The sequence below is a fragment of the Hippocampus bargibanti genome, linkage group LG04, assembly GCF_051943395.1.
Source record: "Hippocampus bargibanti isolate YZ-2025 linkage group LG04, ASM5194339v1, whole genome shotgun sequence".
In the NCBI taxonomy this organism is placed as follows: Eukaryota; Metazoa; Chordata; class Actinopteri; order Syngnathiformes; family Syngnathidae; genus Hippocampus; species Hippocampus bargibanti.
In genome coordinates, this window is record NC_142737.1 from 8949699 (window position 1) to 8965656 (window position 15958).

At 43.5% G+C, this 15958-nt stretch overlaps 1 protein-coding gene across 1 annotated transcript in view; it reads left to right on the plus strand.

Moving 5' to 3' along the window:
* Nucleotides 1-15958, plus strand: part of ghra (growth hormone receptor a) — a 55849-nt gene that overhangs the window by 32687 nt on the left and 7204 nt on the right. Inside the window, exons 3-8 of the mRNA XM_088993856.1 lie at nt 11899-12034; nt 12134-12306; nt 13887-14065; nt 14365-14524; nt 14618-14708; nt 14782-14851. Of these exons, the coding sequence (XP_088849982.1) occupies nt 11899-12034; nt 12134-12306; nt 13887-14065; nt 14365-14524; nt 14618-14708; nt 14782-14851 (809 nt within the window). The remainder of the gene's footprint in view (nt 1-11898; nt 12035-12133; nt 12307-13886; nt 14066-14364; nt 14525-14617; nt 14709-14781; nt 14852-15958) is intronic.

The window sequence follows — 15958 nt, forward strand, 5'->3', positions numbered from 1 at the left end:
GTGAATGACATTTTACGTTTTCCATATATACGGCGCACCGAATTATAAGGCAGTAGAGGCTGTGTCATGATCTGGTTGGCGACCAACGGGGGGCGCTGTCGGCCCCGCCTGCACCTGCACAGGTGCTGGTCGTCCCGATCAAATTGGCGACCAGCGGGTAGCGACGTCAGCCCTGCCGGCAGCCTCGCAGGTGCTGGTCGTTATAATCAATGACACTTAAAAAGACACCTGGCACGATCATCCGGTGCCGATTCATTGTTTGTTTGCTGCTTGGTTGCAGCATGCATTGTGTACGTGTTTGTTTAACCTTGGCGGACTTTTACACTTGGTTTTCTGTTGCTACTTTGTATTTTTTCCATTCAGATCATTTTGATGTTTTACATTTTGTTCCTGCTGACTTTATTTTAATACAATTTGTCAAACAACCTCCTGCTCCCTCCTGCCTGCTTTTTGGGAGTCACCACCTCGCAAAACCGTGACAGAATGAATCGGCCAACCATCGGATCCCGCAGGTACATCGGACCCGTCTCATTTCCACCCTGTGCCTGGCAATGCTACGTCCACGTTAGCGAAAGCCTCGTCGCGTTTGAATCGCGTCACTCGACGAGCCGCAACGTCCACGTAAACGTCCGGCCGAGACCTCCTTCCAGGTGGCCGTCCAGGGTGAAACTGGGTGACTGGCATTGCACGCCCACGTCCAGCCACGCTGTCGTCGTGCATGACGAATTGATTCTCATCCACGACGAGCCGTGCAACGTCCGCGTCAACGTCAGTCCGAGACCCCACTCACCGCTGGATCCCGGAGCGGCTCTGGACCCGTCTCGTTACCCCGGAGCCGGGCAGTTCACGCCCACGTCGGCGTCCGGCCGAGACCTGGTCCCATACGGCCGTACGGGGTGCCATTCTGCGCCTGGCAGTCGACGTCCACGCAGAGCCATGCGCCGTCGCGTGAACGTGCGAGAGGGATCGCGCTCACGCCCACGGCGATCCGTGCCGCGTCTTCGTCCACCCCAGGCCGAGTCCCGTTCCCATCAGGCCGCCGCCCGTCGTATGCTGGAGAGGCAGCGGTTGCCCTCTCCACCGACCGTTCCCTGGCGAGTGGACCTTTTGGGAGACTGTTGGGACTTCTGGAAGCAGCCCCTTGAAGGGGGGGTACTGTCATGATCTGGTTGGCGACCAACGGGGGGCGCTGTCGGCCCCGCCTGCACCTGCACAGGTGCTGGTCGTCCCGATCAAATTGGCGACCAGCGGGTAGCGACGTCAGCCCTGCCGGCAGCCTCGCAGGTGCTGGTCGTTATAATCAATGACACTTAAAAAGACACCTGGCACGATCATCCGGTGCCGATTCATTGTTTGTTTGCTGCTTGGTTGCAGCATGCATTGTGTACGTTTGGCGGACTTTTACACTGGTTTTCTGTTGCTACATTTTTTCCATTCAGATTTTTGATGTTTTACATTTTGTTCCTGCTGACTTTATTTTAATACAATTTGTCAAACAACCTCCTGCTCCCTCCTGCCTGCTTTTTGGGATCCGAACCCGCCATCACCACCTCGCAAAACCGTGACAGGCTGGAGTTACGTTATGCATTCGTTGCTAGATTCTGCTTCGTCGGTGCAGCGCTAAACGGAATGTCAACAAAACAGTCAGAGAGGTCAGTCAAACTTTATTAATAGATTACAAATCAGCTTTCTGACAACTCCATTCACTCCCAAAATGAATAAACAACTGTTTTATTATTTTTTTTTTGAGGTAAAGTATTCGTATTTACATGACACAGTTTATCTTTTAACAACAGCTAGGTCGTTCTAGTAGTGGAGGGCAACGTTTCCTCCATTCAGAATCATCTTTATTGCCAAGTATGTAGAACACACAAGGAATTTGTTTCCGGTAGAACACGCTGCACTAGTAATTCAGTAAACATGTAAAAAACATTCTGATGCTGTTACGGTAAATTAAACGTAAGTGCAATCACAATATACTAACACTCTTAATAGTTCAAAGCAATAACAATAATAACTCGAAATCAATAGCATAATAACTGTTGTTCACACGTTAATGTCCATATTCACAATATGACCAACCTTGTTGAACTGTAAACACACAAAGGAAACACGTAAAGCTCACTTTATCAGTTCATTCCTCATGTTCGAATCCCTGGAAATAATTCTATTTCTTCTGTGTTCGAATTGAACGGCTGGACGAATGTGGCATCCGTCTCATCCAAGTCATCATTCATGGAGTCAGTGTCACTGTTGTTGTCGGGCGTTGAGTGACAATTGCTGCCTTCCTATCAGCTCAGGCATTTACGATCCACTGGCAGATAGTGGCGTATGTCGTCTGGCGCTGTTTCCCCGTTTTGGTGAACGTGTGTTAGCCTTGTGCATCCACTGCTGCCACGCAGTTAGCAGTCTAGCTTTGAATGCAGCATGCACCGCGCACTACTTCTTCTACGGGGGAGAATGGAATCTCGGCCGCTTACTGTAGTTACGAAAAAAATTAATAAATAAAAAAAATAATACTAATAATAAAACTGTAGTTACGAGACCTGTTGCGGCTCAATATTGATCCATATATACGGCGCACCGGATTAAAAGGTGCATCGTCAGCTTTTGAAAAAGCCTTGTAGTTCGGACTATACAGTAATTTTTGGTGTTAGGAAAGTTAGATTGTATCCTCATTTTGTGAAATGCTGTAATACTAAGCTGATCTGGCAACCCAGCTACTACGTGACATCACATGATTTAACAGCGATTAAAGCCAGTTTATTTGTATGTGTTTGACTTTTCGTACGACGATGAGCGCAGCGGCTGCTCTCTGTGCTCCGGCAAATAAATATCCTACTTGTATGATCTAAATAAGAGGACCATCTTGACTCTTTATTCTCCCAAATGCATCGCGAAAGCGCTGAAGATCTCAACATTTGGGATACACACTTTTCGCCTTACACACTCTGTCTGGGAACCAATTAAGTTCCGAAGCCAAGGTATCATTGTATGTTGATAGCATGCTAACAGAGGTCATATAGATACTTAGAGCATGTGTTGCATTCATTATAACGCTTTTTATTTTTTACTGCTCCAGACATATTTGTTTTTTGTTTATTTTGGTCCAACATGGCTCTTTCAACATATTTCTGTTATTCAATCGACCTTCGTCAGCTCCAGATTTTTTTTCTTCCGACATGCCATGACCTCGTGTTTGACTTCAACCTGCAAAATGAGCCAGAAGATGAATATAATGTATGCCGGCGGTGCCTCACCCGCTACCACGGACCATTTCACAATATGGCGACCGATGTAGCCTGACTGTGGTGGAGGAAGTGCCTCATTAGGGCCTTTCAAAGTGTGGCACTTAATGGGTAAAAGGCAACCGCTCAGGTGAAAAGTGGCTTCCTGGCTACTTTAATTGATTGAACGACTCATAAATTAACTACATTGGGGATGGGAACTTCATGTTGGAGCAAGATGGCAGTTTTCATTTGAGGTGTACTGATTTTTTTTTTTTATTTCGGGCAATGAAGGACTCACTCTGATCGCAGCTAACTAACATTTCATCTAGTAGTGATTTGTGATATGACCACTAAAAGGACAACCGACGCGTCCGGACAAGTTGTGTCCATAATTTGTAAAATCACTTCAAATGACTTCTACTGAGCGTATTTTACAAAGATTCCACCACATATTGTCAAGAAGCAGGCAGGAGGGAGCAGGAGGTTGTTTGACAAATTGTATTAAATTAAAGGTCAGCAGGAACAAAATGTAAAACGTCAAAATCATCTGAACAAAAAAAATACAAAGTATCAAAAGAAGACCAAAAGTAAAAGTCCGCCAAGGTTAAACAAACACATACACAATGCATGCAGCAAACAAGCAGCAAACAATGAACCGACACCGGATGGTCGTGCTGGGTGTCCTTTTAAGTGACATTGATTATAACGACCAGCACCTGCGAGGCTGCCGGCAGGGCTGACGTCGCTACCCGTTGGTCGCCAATCTGATCGGGACGACCAGCACCTGTGCAGGTGCAGGCGGGGCCGACAGCGCCCCCCGTTGGTCGCCAACCAGATCATGACACATATAGCTATATTTTACGTTTTAAGACTCACACTGAATATTAAGGAAGTCTTGTTTTCGAGTTGGTGACGATTCCTGACGTGACGTCACGTCTACAACGCCCCTGACCGAGAAAGCGACACACAATGCATTTTGGATACTTTGTTTGGTCTGAAAAGTTCGTGTTGATCCGTGTTGATGGTGAAATTAGAAGGAAAACACATAAATAACGCGATGGTGAATCGTTGTGTGTTGCACCAAGACTACTATTTGATCCTAGCTGACACAAATTCCCAGCAGAAAAATCAGCCCATTTCCAACAGAGTTTGGGCGCCATCTTGTGCATTTTCTGGGACGCTACATTGCAGTCCAGACACTTCAAAATGACATGGGAGGACTACTTTAATCGATTGCAAACATTTATGCTGTCCTCTTCAGAATTATTTGAATCATATTCATAACTGGATGAGTAATAAGAAAGCATCTTCTCCGAATCTGAAGCCATTGTTTTGATTCTCGAGCAAGGCAAGACGTCTTGGCATTACGTCACTAACAAGGGGGCGGTACCTTCTGAAACTGAAACTTTCTGAGGTCATTTTGAAGTAGTTTTGGCACACTTTAAGTCGTTTTTATTGGTGTTTTTCATTTGACTAAAAATATCTGCCTGCGTGTTTTGGGTATTTTAGATTATATAAAACATTTTTCTGATGTCACTTAGGAAACCAAAAAAATGTGTTGGTTGTCCTTTAAATTACAGTTGCATATTCGCTGTTTTACATTTCCGGCTTTGCCTGATATTTTGAAGGCAATCAACCTCCTGGTCAAGTCACTTTTTGTACAAACTCCTCAATTCTTGTGGAAACAGGTTCAACAAGCTTGGATGGTGTTGACTGCAACCTCCCTCCCCACATGTTACCCTATTTGAACTGGAATAAAAGTTGGCATTAAAGTCAGCGTGTTACATTATGACAACCTAGTGCCTTTTTTTCACTCAAATACACTCATGAGAAAATGGAAGCCATTATGAATTCTCCTGAGAAACAGGCTGCTTAAATTTATGGCCTAGTGGAGGAATTTTTTAGGCTTATTCGTGAATTCCTGATTTTCCTGTTTTTTCTCTTTCCCCCTGCGTTGTGATGTTAACACGTTGCAGAGAGGATAGCATGACTTGCTTGAAGTTCTTGAGTTTTTATTTTATTTTTTGGAGGCAGAAATACAGAGAAATTGTCACTTGTCCTGTGAATGCTGCTTAGCAACAAGTGACGTGTAGTGAAGTGTAAACATGAAATGTGATAAGATAAAAGCTCTGATTTGTTGTGTTATCTCTCCGTCAATCTCTCTGTCAATCACATTGCCGATATAGGACTGGATTGGATTAGCCTTTATTAGTCTCGCGGTGGAGAAATGTGGCGCCATCTTGAAGTCAAAACAACAACAAAAACAAAATATGACACCACAAAGCCACAGTCATTATATAATAATAATACATTTTATTTCAAGCGCCTTTCAAAACACCCAAGGACACTTTACAATAAAAACAATAGAACACAGCACATAACAATAAAACCATAAGTAAAATGATAAATAATAAAATAGCAGAGAGAATTAGACATTGAAAGCAATTTTAAACAAATGGGTTTTGAGATGAGCCTTGAAAATAGGGAGGGAGTCAATATTACGGATGTTGGGTGGGAGTGAATTCCAGAGTTTGGGAGCAGAGCGGCTGAAAGCTCTGCATCCCATCGTGGTGAGACGGGCAGAGGGCACATAGAGGTGAAGGGAGGATGAGGATCTGAGGGACCGAGAGGGAACAGAGATTTGAAGGAGGTCAGAAAGATAGGGAGGAGCAAGGTTATGGATGGCTTTGAAAGTAAACAGAAGTATTTTGAATTCGATACGATGTTTAACCGGTAGCCAGTGGAGTTGCTGGAGTACAGGGGTGATGTGGTGAAAGGAGGGGGTTTTGGTGATGATCCGGGCTGAAGAATTTTGGACGAGTTGGAGTTTATGGAGAAATTTCTGATTGACACCGAAGAGAAGTGCGTTGCAATAATCGATGCGGGAGGTGACAAGACTGTGGATAAGGATAGCAGCGGAGTGAGGGGTGAGTGAGGGACGGAGACGATTAATATTACGGAGGTGGAAATAAGCAGACCGAGTAATGTTATTAATATGGGAGTGAAAGGAAAGTGAGCTATCGAGGATGACACCCAGACTCTTGACCTGAGGGGAGGGGGACACGGTAGAACTGTCAATGGTGAGGGAGAAATTGTTAGTTTTGTGGAGGGTGGATTTGGTACCGACAAGAAGAAGTTCAGTTTTTTCACTGTTGAGCTTGAGAAAGTTATGGGAAAGCCAGGATTTAATTTCTGAGAGGCAACATGAGAGGGATGAAGGTGGAAGAGAAGCGTCGGGTTTGCTGGAGAGGTAGAGTTGGGTGTCATCCGCGAAGCAGTGAAAGTGAATGCCAAACTTACGGAAAATATTGCCAAGAGGAAGTAGGTAGATAATAAAGAGAAGTGGCCCCAGGACAGACCCTTGAGGCACACCAGAGGACACCGGAGAGGACCGTGAGGTGAACGAGTTGATTTGGATGAATTGTGCGCGATCAGAGAGATAGGAGTGAAACCAGCGGAGTGGGATGTGGGTGATGCCTAGGGTGGAAAGTCTGTCGAGAAGGATAGGGTGGGAAATGGTGTCAAAAGCTGAGGTCAGGTCGAGAAGAATGAGGATGGAGAGTGAACCGGCATCGGCTGCCATAAAAAGATCATTCGTGATTTTTATGAGAGCCGATTCAGTACTGTGGCGGGGGCGGAAACCAGACTGGAATTGTTCGTAGAGGTTATTGTGAGTGAGGTGTGAGTGAAGCTGGGAAACAACTGTCTTTTCAAGAATTTTGGCGATGAATGGAAGGTGGGAAATTGGACGTAGGTTATTGAAATCGTTTGGGTCTGAGCCAGGTTTTTTCAAGATTGGAGTGACAGCTGCGGTTTTGAGTGGGATAGGAACAATTCCAGTTGATAATGAGGAGTGAATAATAGTAGAAATAAATGGGAGAAGAGAGGGTAGGCAGGACTTGATAAGGATAGTGGGGAGGGGGTCGAGTTGACAGGAGGAGTTCTTGGATTTAGTGATAATGTCTGAGATTATAGAGGGATGGGGGAGTGCAAAAGCGGAAAAAAGTTTGGAAGGAGTAGAAAGGCTGGGAGAAGGGGGGCGGACAGAGGACCCGAGGTGCTGATGGATTTTGTTGATCTTTTCGCTAAAAAACATCAGCAGAGTGTTGCATGTCTCAGAGGAATAAAAGTGTGAGGGGAGAGAGATAGGAGATTGTGTGATTTTGTGATAGAGGGAAAAGAGGGCCCGTGAGTTACCAGAATTTGAATCAATGAGTCCAGAGTAATAAAGCGATTTTGCGCGTGAGATAGAGTCCTTATAAAGGGTAAGGTGAGTTGCATACATGTCCTTGTGGATAGTGAGCCCGGACTTTCTGTAAAGTCTTTCAAGTTGGCGAGTCTTTGTCTTGATGGAGCGGAGATGGGGGGTGAACCAGGGTGCAGGTCGGGTAAATTGAACAGACCGGGACTTTACAGGAGCAAGGGCGTTGAGGGTGTTCGTGAGGTCCGCGTTGTACCGGGAGACAAGTTCATCAGGAGAAGAGTTGTGGTCCAGAGTCAGGGTGGCAATCATCTCAGCAAGGGTGGCAACGTTGATGTCCTTGATGTTGCGATATGTGATGACACGGGGTGGTTTGGGGAGAGAGAGAGTGATGGAAACATTGAATGAAACCAGGAAATGGTCTGTTATAGGGATTTCATCAGCTGTGCAATTCTTAGGGGTAAGGCCAGACATGCAGATGAGGTCCAGGGTGTGGCCTTTTATGTGGGTGGGAAAATCCGAGAATTGGTGCAGACCAAGGCTGTCGAGTGAGGAGGTGAAGTCTTTAGTGAGGGGAAGAGTGGAATTGTCCATGTGGATGTTGAAGTCTCCGAGAATAATTACATTCGGTGACAGGGTGGAGAGGTGTGTGAGGACCTCAGAGAATTCTTTTAGAAAGTCACAAAGTGGTTTTGGTGCACGGTATACAGTGGCTATGATGGTGGGTGAGGGTCCAGAAATTTTACACGCAAGACATTCAAAAGATTGGGTTTCCTGGATAGAAACTTGAAGGATTCTCCAGTTCTTGCGGTAAAGTATCGCAAGTCCACCTCCGCGGCCTGAGAGGCGGGGCTTAGCAATGTAAACAAAGCCTGGTGGAGTTGCGCCATTGAGCTCGGAGAAGTCTCCCGCCGTTTGCCAAGTCTCAGTTATACAAAAAAAGTCAAGCTTACGGTCAATTAGAATGTCTTGGATAAGACACCCCTTTCCCGTAAGCGAGCGGACGTTGAGGAGGCCGAAGTTGACGCTGGTGGCGTCCCCACGACGAGGCGCATTAGCCGACCTAGCCAGGCCGGCTAACATACGGTGGTCGATCGTGCGGCTACTCCCTCTGCGCGGCTGGCGGACGGATGACCACAGGGAGGTGATATCCTTGGAGCCATCGAGGTGAAAGCCTCGACGTGATCCGCGGTGGATATACCTCCGTGAAGGGCGACGAGCGATTTCCGGAAACCGGAGAATCGCCGGTGGCACGCTCGTCCATCGGGAGCGGAACTTCAGCAGCTCCGCCGCCGAGTACTGTAGCCGCCCAACAGGTCGATGGAAAAGCGCCATGATATTCACCAGCAACACCCAGAGGGAGGCAGCGGCCAGGTAGCCCTCGACAGCGGGAACAGGTGGGTGGAGATGATAACGCGGCTTCGTCAGTGATCCGGATAAGCGACCGGAATCATGAGATGGATCGATAGCCAACGTTCGTTTGGTGACTGTCTGGTAATTCCAGAGGTTCGTGAACCATAAAAAAGCTAAAAAGAGGTTTAAAAGGCTAAAAGAAGGTAAAAAACAGGTAAAAAACATTACGCGGGAAAGCAGCGGCAGCCAAAGCGCGCCAGCGTCCGCTCGTCCCGGAAGTGACGAGTTCATTCAATCTTAAGCACTTTCGGCACCCTCTTTCTTGTATGAAGCAGTTCTAGATCAAAGAGAGGATCAAAGCATCCTTTTCACCAGTGGATCAGATACGTCATCGTAAAATGTGTACGTCTGCTATGAAGTTAAATGTTGAAAGCAAACACAAAGCCGTAGCATCCATTAGCAAAAACATTGTTTCACATCTCCTGTTCCACTGAAATCCGCTTCAATTCCAAGTAGCAACAGTTCCACATATGCTTCCTTTCGCCCCTTTCTGTTCATCGCGGGCTCCTCAAGCCATGCATCCATCCAGCCGCAGACTGTCCAACTGTAGACTGCACCTAGGTCTGGGTGATGTATAAAAATGCAAAAAAAATGCATCCAAAAATAACAATGATTCGTACAGTGGACAGGTGATCATGTTAGGTTCCATGTTTTCATTGTTGGTGCATGAAAGAGTTACAAGAGGATTGTTTTACAAGTTATCCTCAAGCCATTTTTTCTCATAAAATGCTATTTCATCCTCTTCGAGTGGCATCTCAAAGACATTTTGAAATGTTTTTGTGTTGGGCGTAACATGTTTCTGTTCCTGCTCGTGTGTGATTCATACAAGCTGCGGCCACCAAAAGTAGAAAGCGGCCACGGAAGAAATCAATGATGCCTTCACTTGCTTATTAATGGCTGCAAACAAGTTCAACGTTTCTGCGCTTGATGAGAAACAAGGCGGTGGCGGTGGTGAGTTGTGGTGAGGGGTTTGTGAACCAAATCAATGTGCGCTTGAGCGTGCGAGAGAAAGAAAGAGAAAAAAAAGTACTTCAACAAAGCCATTTGTCATAAAAGGCTCCATTTAGTGGAATACACCAAAAGGCTCTTTCGTTCAGGTCTTTTATTAAATTGGTTGAGAGGAGAATAATCAGAGTCAGCTACACACATGAAAGTTGTCAAAAGAATCAACTCATCATCATCATTATGGTCAGACTTGCATGTATGTTCTCTCCCAGCAACCGGCAGCTCCAAACGTTTGTAAACATTTGTAGTCTGTCCTTTTTAAGGAACAGCATTTTGTGAATAACCATTGAGGTTGAAGACGAGACGTTGCGGGGTGACCTCAGATTTTTCAAAGGAGATGACGGAAATAGAAGTACCGGGACTCTCTGTATCTAGCTAGCTAGCTATTAGCTATGTAGCTAGTTATCTATTAGCTAGCTAGCTTTTCTATCTGAGTTACTTCTGGGTTGAGTGAACGCTGGCGCGTGTGACTGCCACTGCTCACCCACAGAAAAACTTATCGTGTGACTGTAATGTGACCTTGAGAGTTTTGAAAGGCACTCATAAATATATTATTATTATTATTAGTAGTAGTAGTAGTAGTAGTCGTCTTAGTAGTAGTAGTAGTCTTATTATGTTCAAAGGTGCAAAGCTACCTTTATACTGTTTTTCATTGTGTTGCTTCAACTGTGTTTTTCATCTAAATATTTACAGTAATAAAGATTGCTAAAGGTTGGTATTATGTCGTATTTAAGCTTGATATAAATTTGGGTTACTTTGCCGACAACCCCAATAGCATAACTTTGACACGTACATGTTTGTTTTGTGATTACATTTGTGCATGAATTCCAGGAATGTTAACTCATTCACTGCCATTCACAAATGTATTCGTGAATTGAACATAGGACGTAGAGCGCCATTCCCGAATTTGTTTGGGTTTTGTTTTTTCATGCTTGGGTGCCGAATAAACGCTGGCCATGGCCTCTGGCAATGTTTTTTCTCTTCCACAAGGGGGCAGAATTTCCCTATTTTTCATGTAACTGCTTCATTATAGCTCCAGCTGTTGTTAAAGCACTATATAAACCAATATGTATGTATTGCACTATATTTTGGACAGCCACCCTCATTTCAAGCTCATGTAACTCCAGACCTATATAATCGAGGAATTAACTCTTTTTTTGTGATGAAAGAAGAGAGTCTAAGGCACGTGTGTCAAAGTCAAGGCCCGGGGGCTAAATCCGGCCCACCACATCATTTTTTTCGGCCTGCGAAAGCATATCAAACTTGTGCAATTCCATGATGCTTGCTAAAACCCTAAACTAAAATTCATATTTTTGGATGTAAACCACAATAACAGTCATTATTGTTGACTTCAGATTTGAAAACTAGTGCTTCATTACTTTGTTGTGCTCTCTATATGTAATATGTGGAGGGGATTAAACATTCTAATGGCTTCCCCAAATTTATAACGGCCCTCGAGAGGAAACCATAACTACAACCTGGCCCGCGGCAAAAAATTACTTTGACACCCCTGGTCTAAGGTTTATAACGCTGGATTGAACGTTTATGTAGTCCTAAAACTCAATATTCTGTGAGTCCTGGAATTTAAGTAACAATGACAAAAACCCTAGCACTGAAGTGGACACATTTTTGCACGTCTGACAGTCAATGAGTTAACAGGAATTTCACATACTTTATTTTCAAGGTATTTCTTCAGTTATTTATTATGATATTACTTTTTTCTATCTATCTATCTATCTATCTATCTATCTATCTATCTATCTATCTATCTATCTATCTATCTATCTTGCTAGCTCGCTAAATCGCTAGCTCGCTAAATCGCTAGCACGCTAAATAGCTCGCTAGCTAGCTATTATTTGCTTATTGATTTTTATTCACTCTAGATTATCTGCACTTTTAATTCATGAGTAAAAACAATATATGTGATCTATCTCTTAATTTAGTACAGATTTGAATGTTAAAACGTTTTGTAGTTCACGCAGGTGAATGAAGTTGTTTTAATGTATTGTTATGGATTCCCCCCACCCCTGTTGTCATTGCGTTCTTCAGCTCCTGTTGAACCACACTTCACCAAGTGTACATCCCAAGATCAAGTGACATTCAGCTGCTGGTGGAGTCCCGGCAGTTTCCATAATCTGTCTGACGCCGGAGCACTGAGGGTCTTCTATCAGAAGCGCATTATAGAGTGAGAGAAAAACTGACCCTGCCAAAAAACTAAAAATTGTCTGCCATGAAGCGGACAACTTAACTGTGACTGTCATGCGGCTTTTTTTCCTGCCTCAAGCTCCTCCACTAAGAACGAGTGGAAAGAGTGTCCAGAGTATTTCCACTCGAGGCGAGAGTGCTTCTTTGATCGGAAGCACACAGCCATTTGGACCACCTACTGCTTGCAACTCCGCAGCCGAGACAACGTTACCTATTTCAACACGGATGACTGCTTCTCTGTGGAAAACATTGGTTCGTATCGCAAATTTATCGAATTTCGATCTCTGATTTTTTTCTTTAAGTTCAAAGTGATCAATGCGCATCCTAAATTTTGCTTTTAAATTATAAACTTATTTATTGGTAGGACAGTCGACTCTCGCATTTTCATTGCTCAATATGTATGGTGTTGAAATATTCCCTCATGATTTCTCTTTTTTTGAATGGGGGGGCCTCAATTTCTTCTGGAAAATGTATATTTCATGTTTTATCATTTTTTTGATTGGATTGGATTGGATTAACCTTTATACATCTCACAGTGGAGACGTTTATATTTCACAGCAGCAAAGTGATGAAAGAGGAAAGAAAAGGAAAGGAAAGGAAAGGAAAGGAAAGGAAAGGAAAGGAAAGGAAAGGAAGAAGTAGAAAAACAAAACAAGGAGCCACTCTCTCGACGCCATCTTGAAGTCAAAATTATTATTCAATCTACAATCTATTTTTGGGGTTGGGGGTTTAAAATAAGTAAACACAATTTCCAATTCATAATATGGAGGGACACTGAAATCAGTGTCCCTTCAATATATGCAGATTTTTGCGATTGTAATGAAGAGTACTTCATTGTTATGCTTATCACTGCACGTCGCTGAAAGAGGTGGGTGTAAGTCAGAATTGAATGTCGTGATTTGAACATGTAAGATGTTTATTTATTTATTTAGTTTCAATACCGTATTTTCCGGTGTATAAGGTGCGCCGGAGTATAAGGCGCACCCCAATGAATGGTGTATTTTCATTTTTTCCCATATATAAGGCACACCGGATTATAAGGCGCACCTTCAATGAATGAAAAAAGTTTTCGAAGTACAGTAAAGTCTCGTTATATCGATATCGGTTATATCGATAGTACTGCTTATTACGATACTACAGTAAAGTCTCATTATATCGATATCGGTTATATCGATAGTACTGCTTATTACGGTACTATTTCTATGAACGCAAGGAGAAAATTTACATGTCTCAGAATCGGATATATCGATAGTCCGGTTATATCGATATTTTTTCCGACTTCCGAGAATATCGATATAATGAGACTTTACTGTATAATATATAAATATATAAAAGTTTTCCAAATATAAAGCACACCGCATTATAAGGCACTACAGTACACAGTGGGGTTACCACTTGTTCGTGTACAGGGGCAAATGGAGTCGGCGGCTGCTGACAGTAGTTGCGAGACCTGTTATGGCTCAATATTACTTCACATATAAAGCGCACCTGCGTAGAAGCTCCAGGGTCATCTTTTGAAAAAAATCAAGACGTTTGGGTGCGCCTTATACACCGGAAAATACGGTAATTGGTTTGTTGTATTGAATTGCAGATGATACAATAGAATTCAAATGTACAGCTCAACATATTTTACAGCAAATGTTGATTCCTGGCATCTAAAATGGCATCTTTCATTCCTTTCATCACTTTGCTGCTGTGAAATGTAAATTTCTCCATTGTGAGACGAATAAAGGCACATCCAATCCAATCCAAATGATGTCTGGCTGCATCGGGTGCCATGGCATCTTCCCAAATTTTCTTTGCTGAAATTTCTCTGCAATTTTTTCTGGCAGTGCGTCCTGACCCTCCTGTGGCTCTCAACTGGACCTGCCTGAATGTGAGTCCCTCTGGGCTGACTTATGACGTCATGGTGACATGGGAGCCACCCGCCTCGGCTGACGTCGGGGTGGGCTGGATGAACATCGTGTACGAGGTCCAGTACAGAGAGAAGAACAGCACCACCTGGGAGACAGTGAGTTGTCTGTTGTAAATTCCATAACACTTCGGTGCAACAAACGTACACTCCAACCGTAAAGTGGAAGAGTAGTTTCATGTTTATTTATTTTTATGGGCCGCCTAAACTGATCTCGTGTGCCAAATCTGGTCCCCGGGCCTTGAGTTTCACACCATGTTGTGGAAATTGGCGTTTTCGTGTTCATCATGTTTGTTGGGTCCGAGAGGACAGTCATTTCATCTGTGCTGTATGTCATGCATATTAGCATATTTGACAATAAAGCTGACTTTGACTTTGATCTCTGCTCCAAATTACAGATGGAGGTTCAGCTGCAGCCTCAAACCCAGCAGACTATCTACGGACTCCATGTAGACAAAGTATACGAGGTGCACATCCGCTGCAGGATGAAGGCCTTCACCAAATTCGGAGACTTCAGTGAATCTGTTTTCATTCAAGTCTCTGGTAGTCCCAACAAAGGTAACCTGCCCCGCAAAATTTGCTGCATTTGTAGTTTTGCTTCCTTGGATGGGTTGCGATACATTTTTTTTTCATTTTGTTCATCTTTGTTAGATGCATTTTCCCTGCTCACTTTGGTGATTGTTTTGGGGGTTGTGGCCGCCGTCATACTCATCATGTGGGTTGTTGTCTCACAGCAGCACAGGTAGGAACTCCGATGCGCAGTCATATAAAACATATTTTGATGTTTAACCAAATGGGATTTCCTGTCTTTGCAGATTAATGGTCATTTTATTGCCGCCGGTTCCGGCGCCGAAAATTAAAGGTGTGGATCCCGAGCTGCTAAAGGTACCTCAGTTTTGTTTAGTTATTTATTTACCATATTTTCCGGAGTATATGGCGCATCCCCAATGAATGGTGTGTTTTCATACCTTTTCCAAATATAAGGCGCACTGTAGTATAAGGCGCACCTTCAATGAATGAAAAACATTTTACAAATATAATACATAAATATATAAATGTTTTCCAAATATAAGGCACACCACATTATAAGGTGCTACAGTAGAGGCTGGGGTTACGCACTACTTCTTCTCCAGGGGGAAATGGAGTTGGTGGCTTGTGACAGTCGTTGCGAGACCTGTTGTGCCTCAATATTACTTCACATATAAGGCACACCTGCATATAAAATGCAAGGGTCATCTTTTGAAGAAAATCAAGGCTGCGCCTTATACACCGGAAAATATAGTTATTTATTTAGTTAGTTACTTTGTTACTCGGTTATCTATTTTGTTTATTTGTTAGTGTTTTTGTTTATTTATTGATTTATTTATTTGACTTTGTTGATTTGTCGGTGTTTATTTATTTATTCATGTCATTTTTTTGGGTAATTATCATGTATGTACTTTATGCCCCCTTAATTCAAATTTAAAAATCATGCCGTTGCCCCCCCTCTCAAACGCTACAGGCCTGTGTCTCCTCAATGTGCTTTAACTCTACCACACTCAACCTTCAACTGTCAATCAAATACATCGGGAAAATGGCTGCTTTTTATTTAGGCTGCAGGTCTAGCTAGCTTGTCTCAATTGCGCCAGATGATGCGCAAGTTCTGACATATTGCGGAAGGAGGATAACTCCTGCCACCCTCTAAAGTTAGTCATGCAGCACACTTTTTGTTATAGCCCCACTCTGCCCCAAAACAATCTGGGAAAACCAAAAATAATGAAAAAACATTTTATGTTGTAGCTCCACAAGTGAAGACTGTCGTTCTCATTCCTGGCACGTTTCCAGCAATCACTTTCTTCAAACATATTTCGAAACAAATGACTGAATCTCCAATGCCTCATTACTAAGTGAAGATGAAACATAAAATGTGTTATGTAACGCGTTTTGTAAATAGCATTTCTATTGATTGGCTGGTATCATTGTTCATCACAATGCCCACTTATCCTCGCTCAC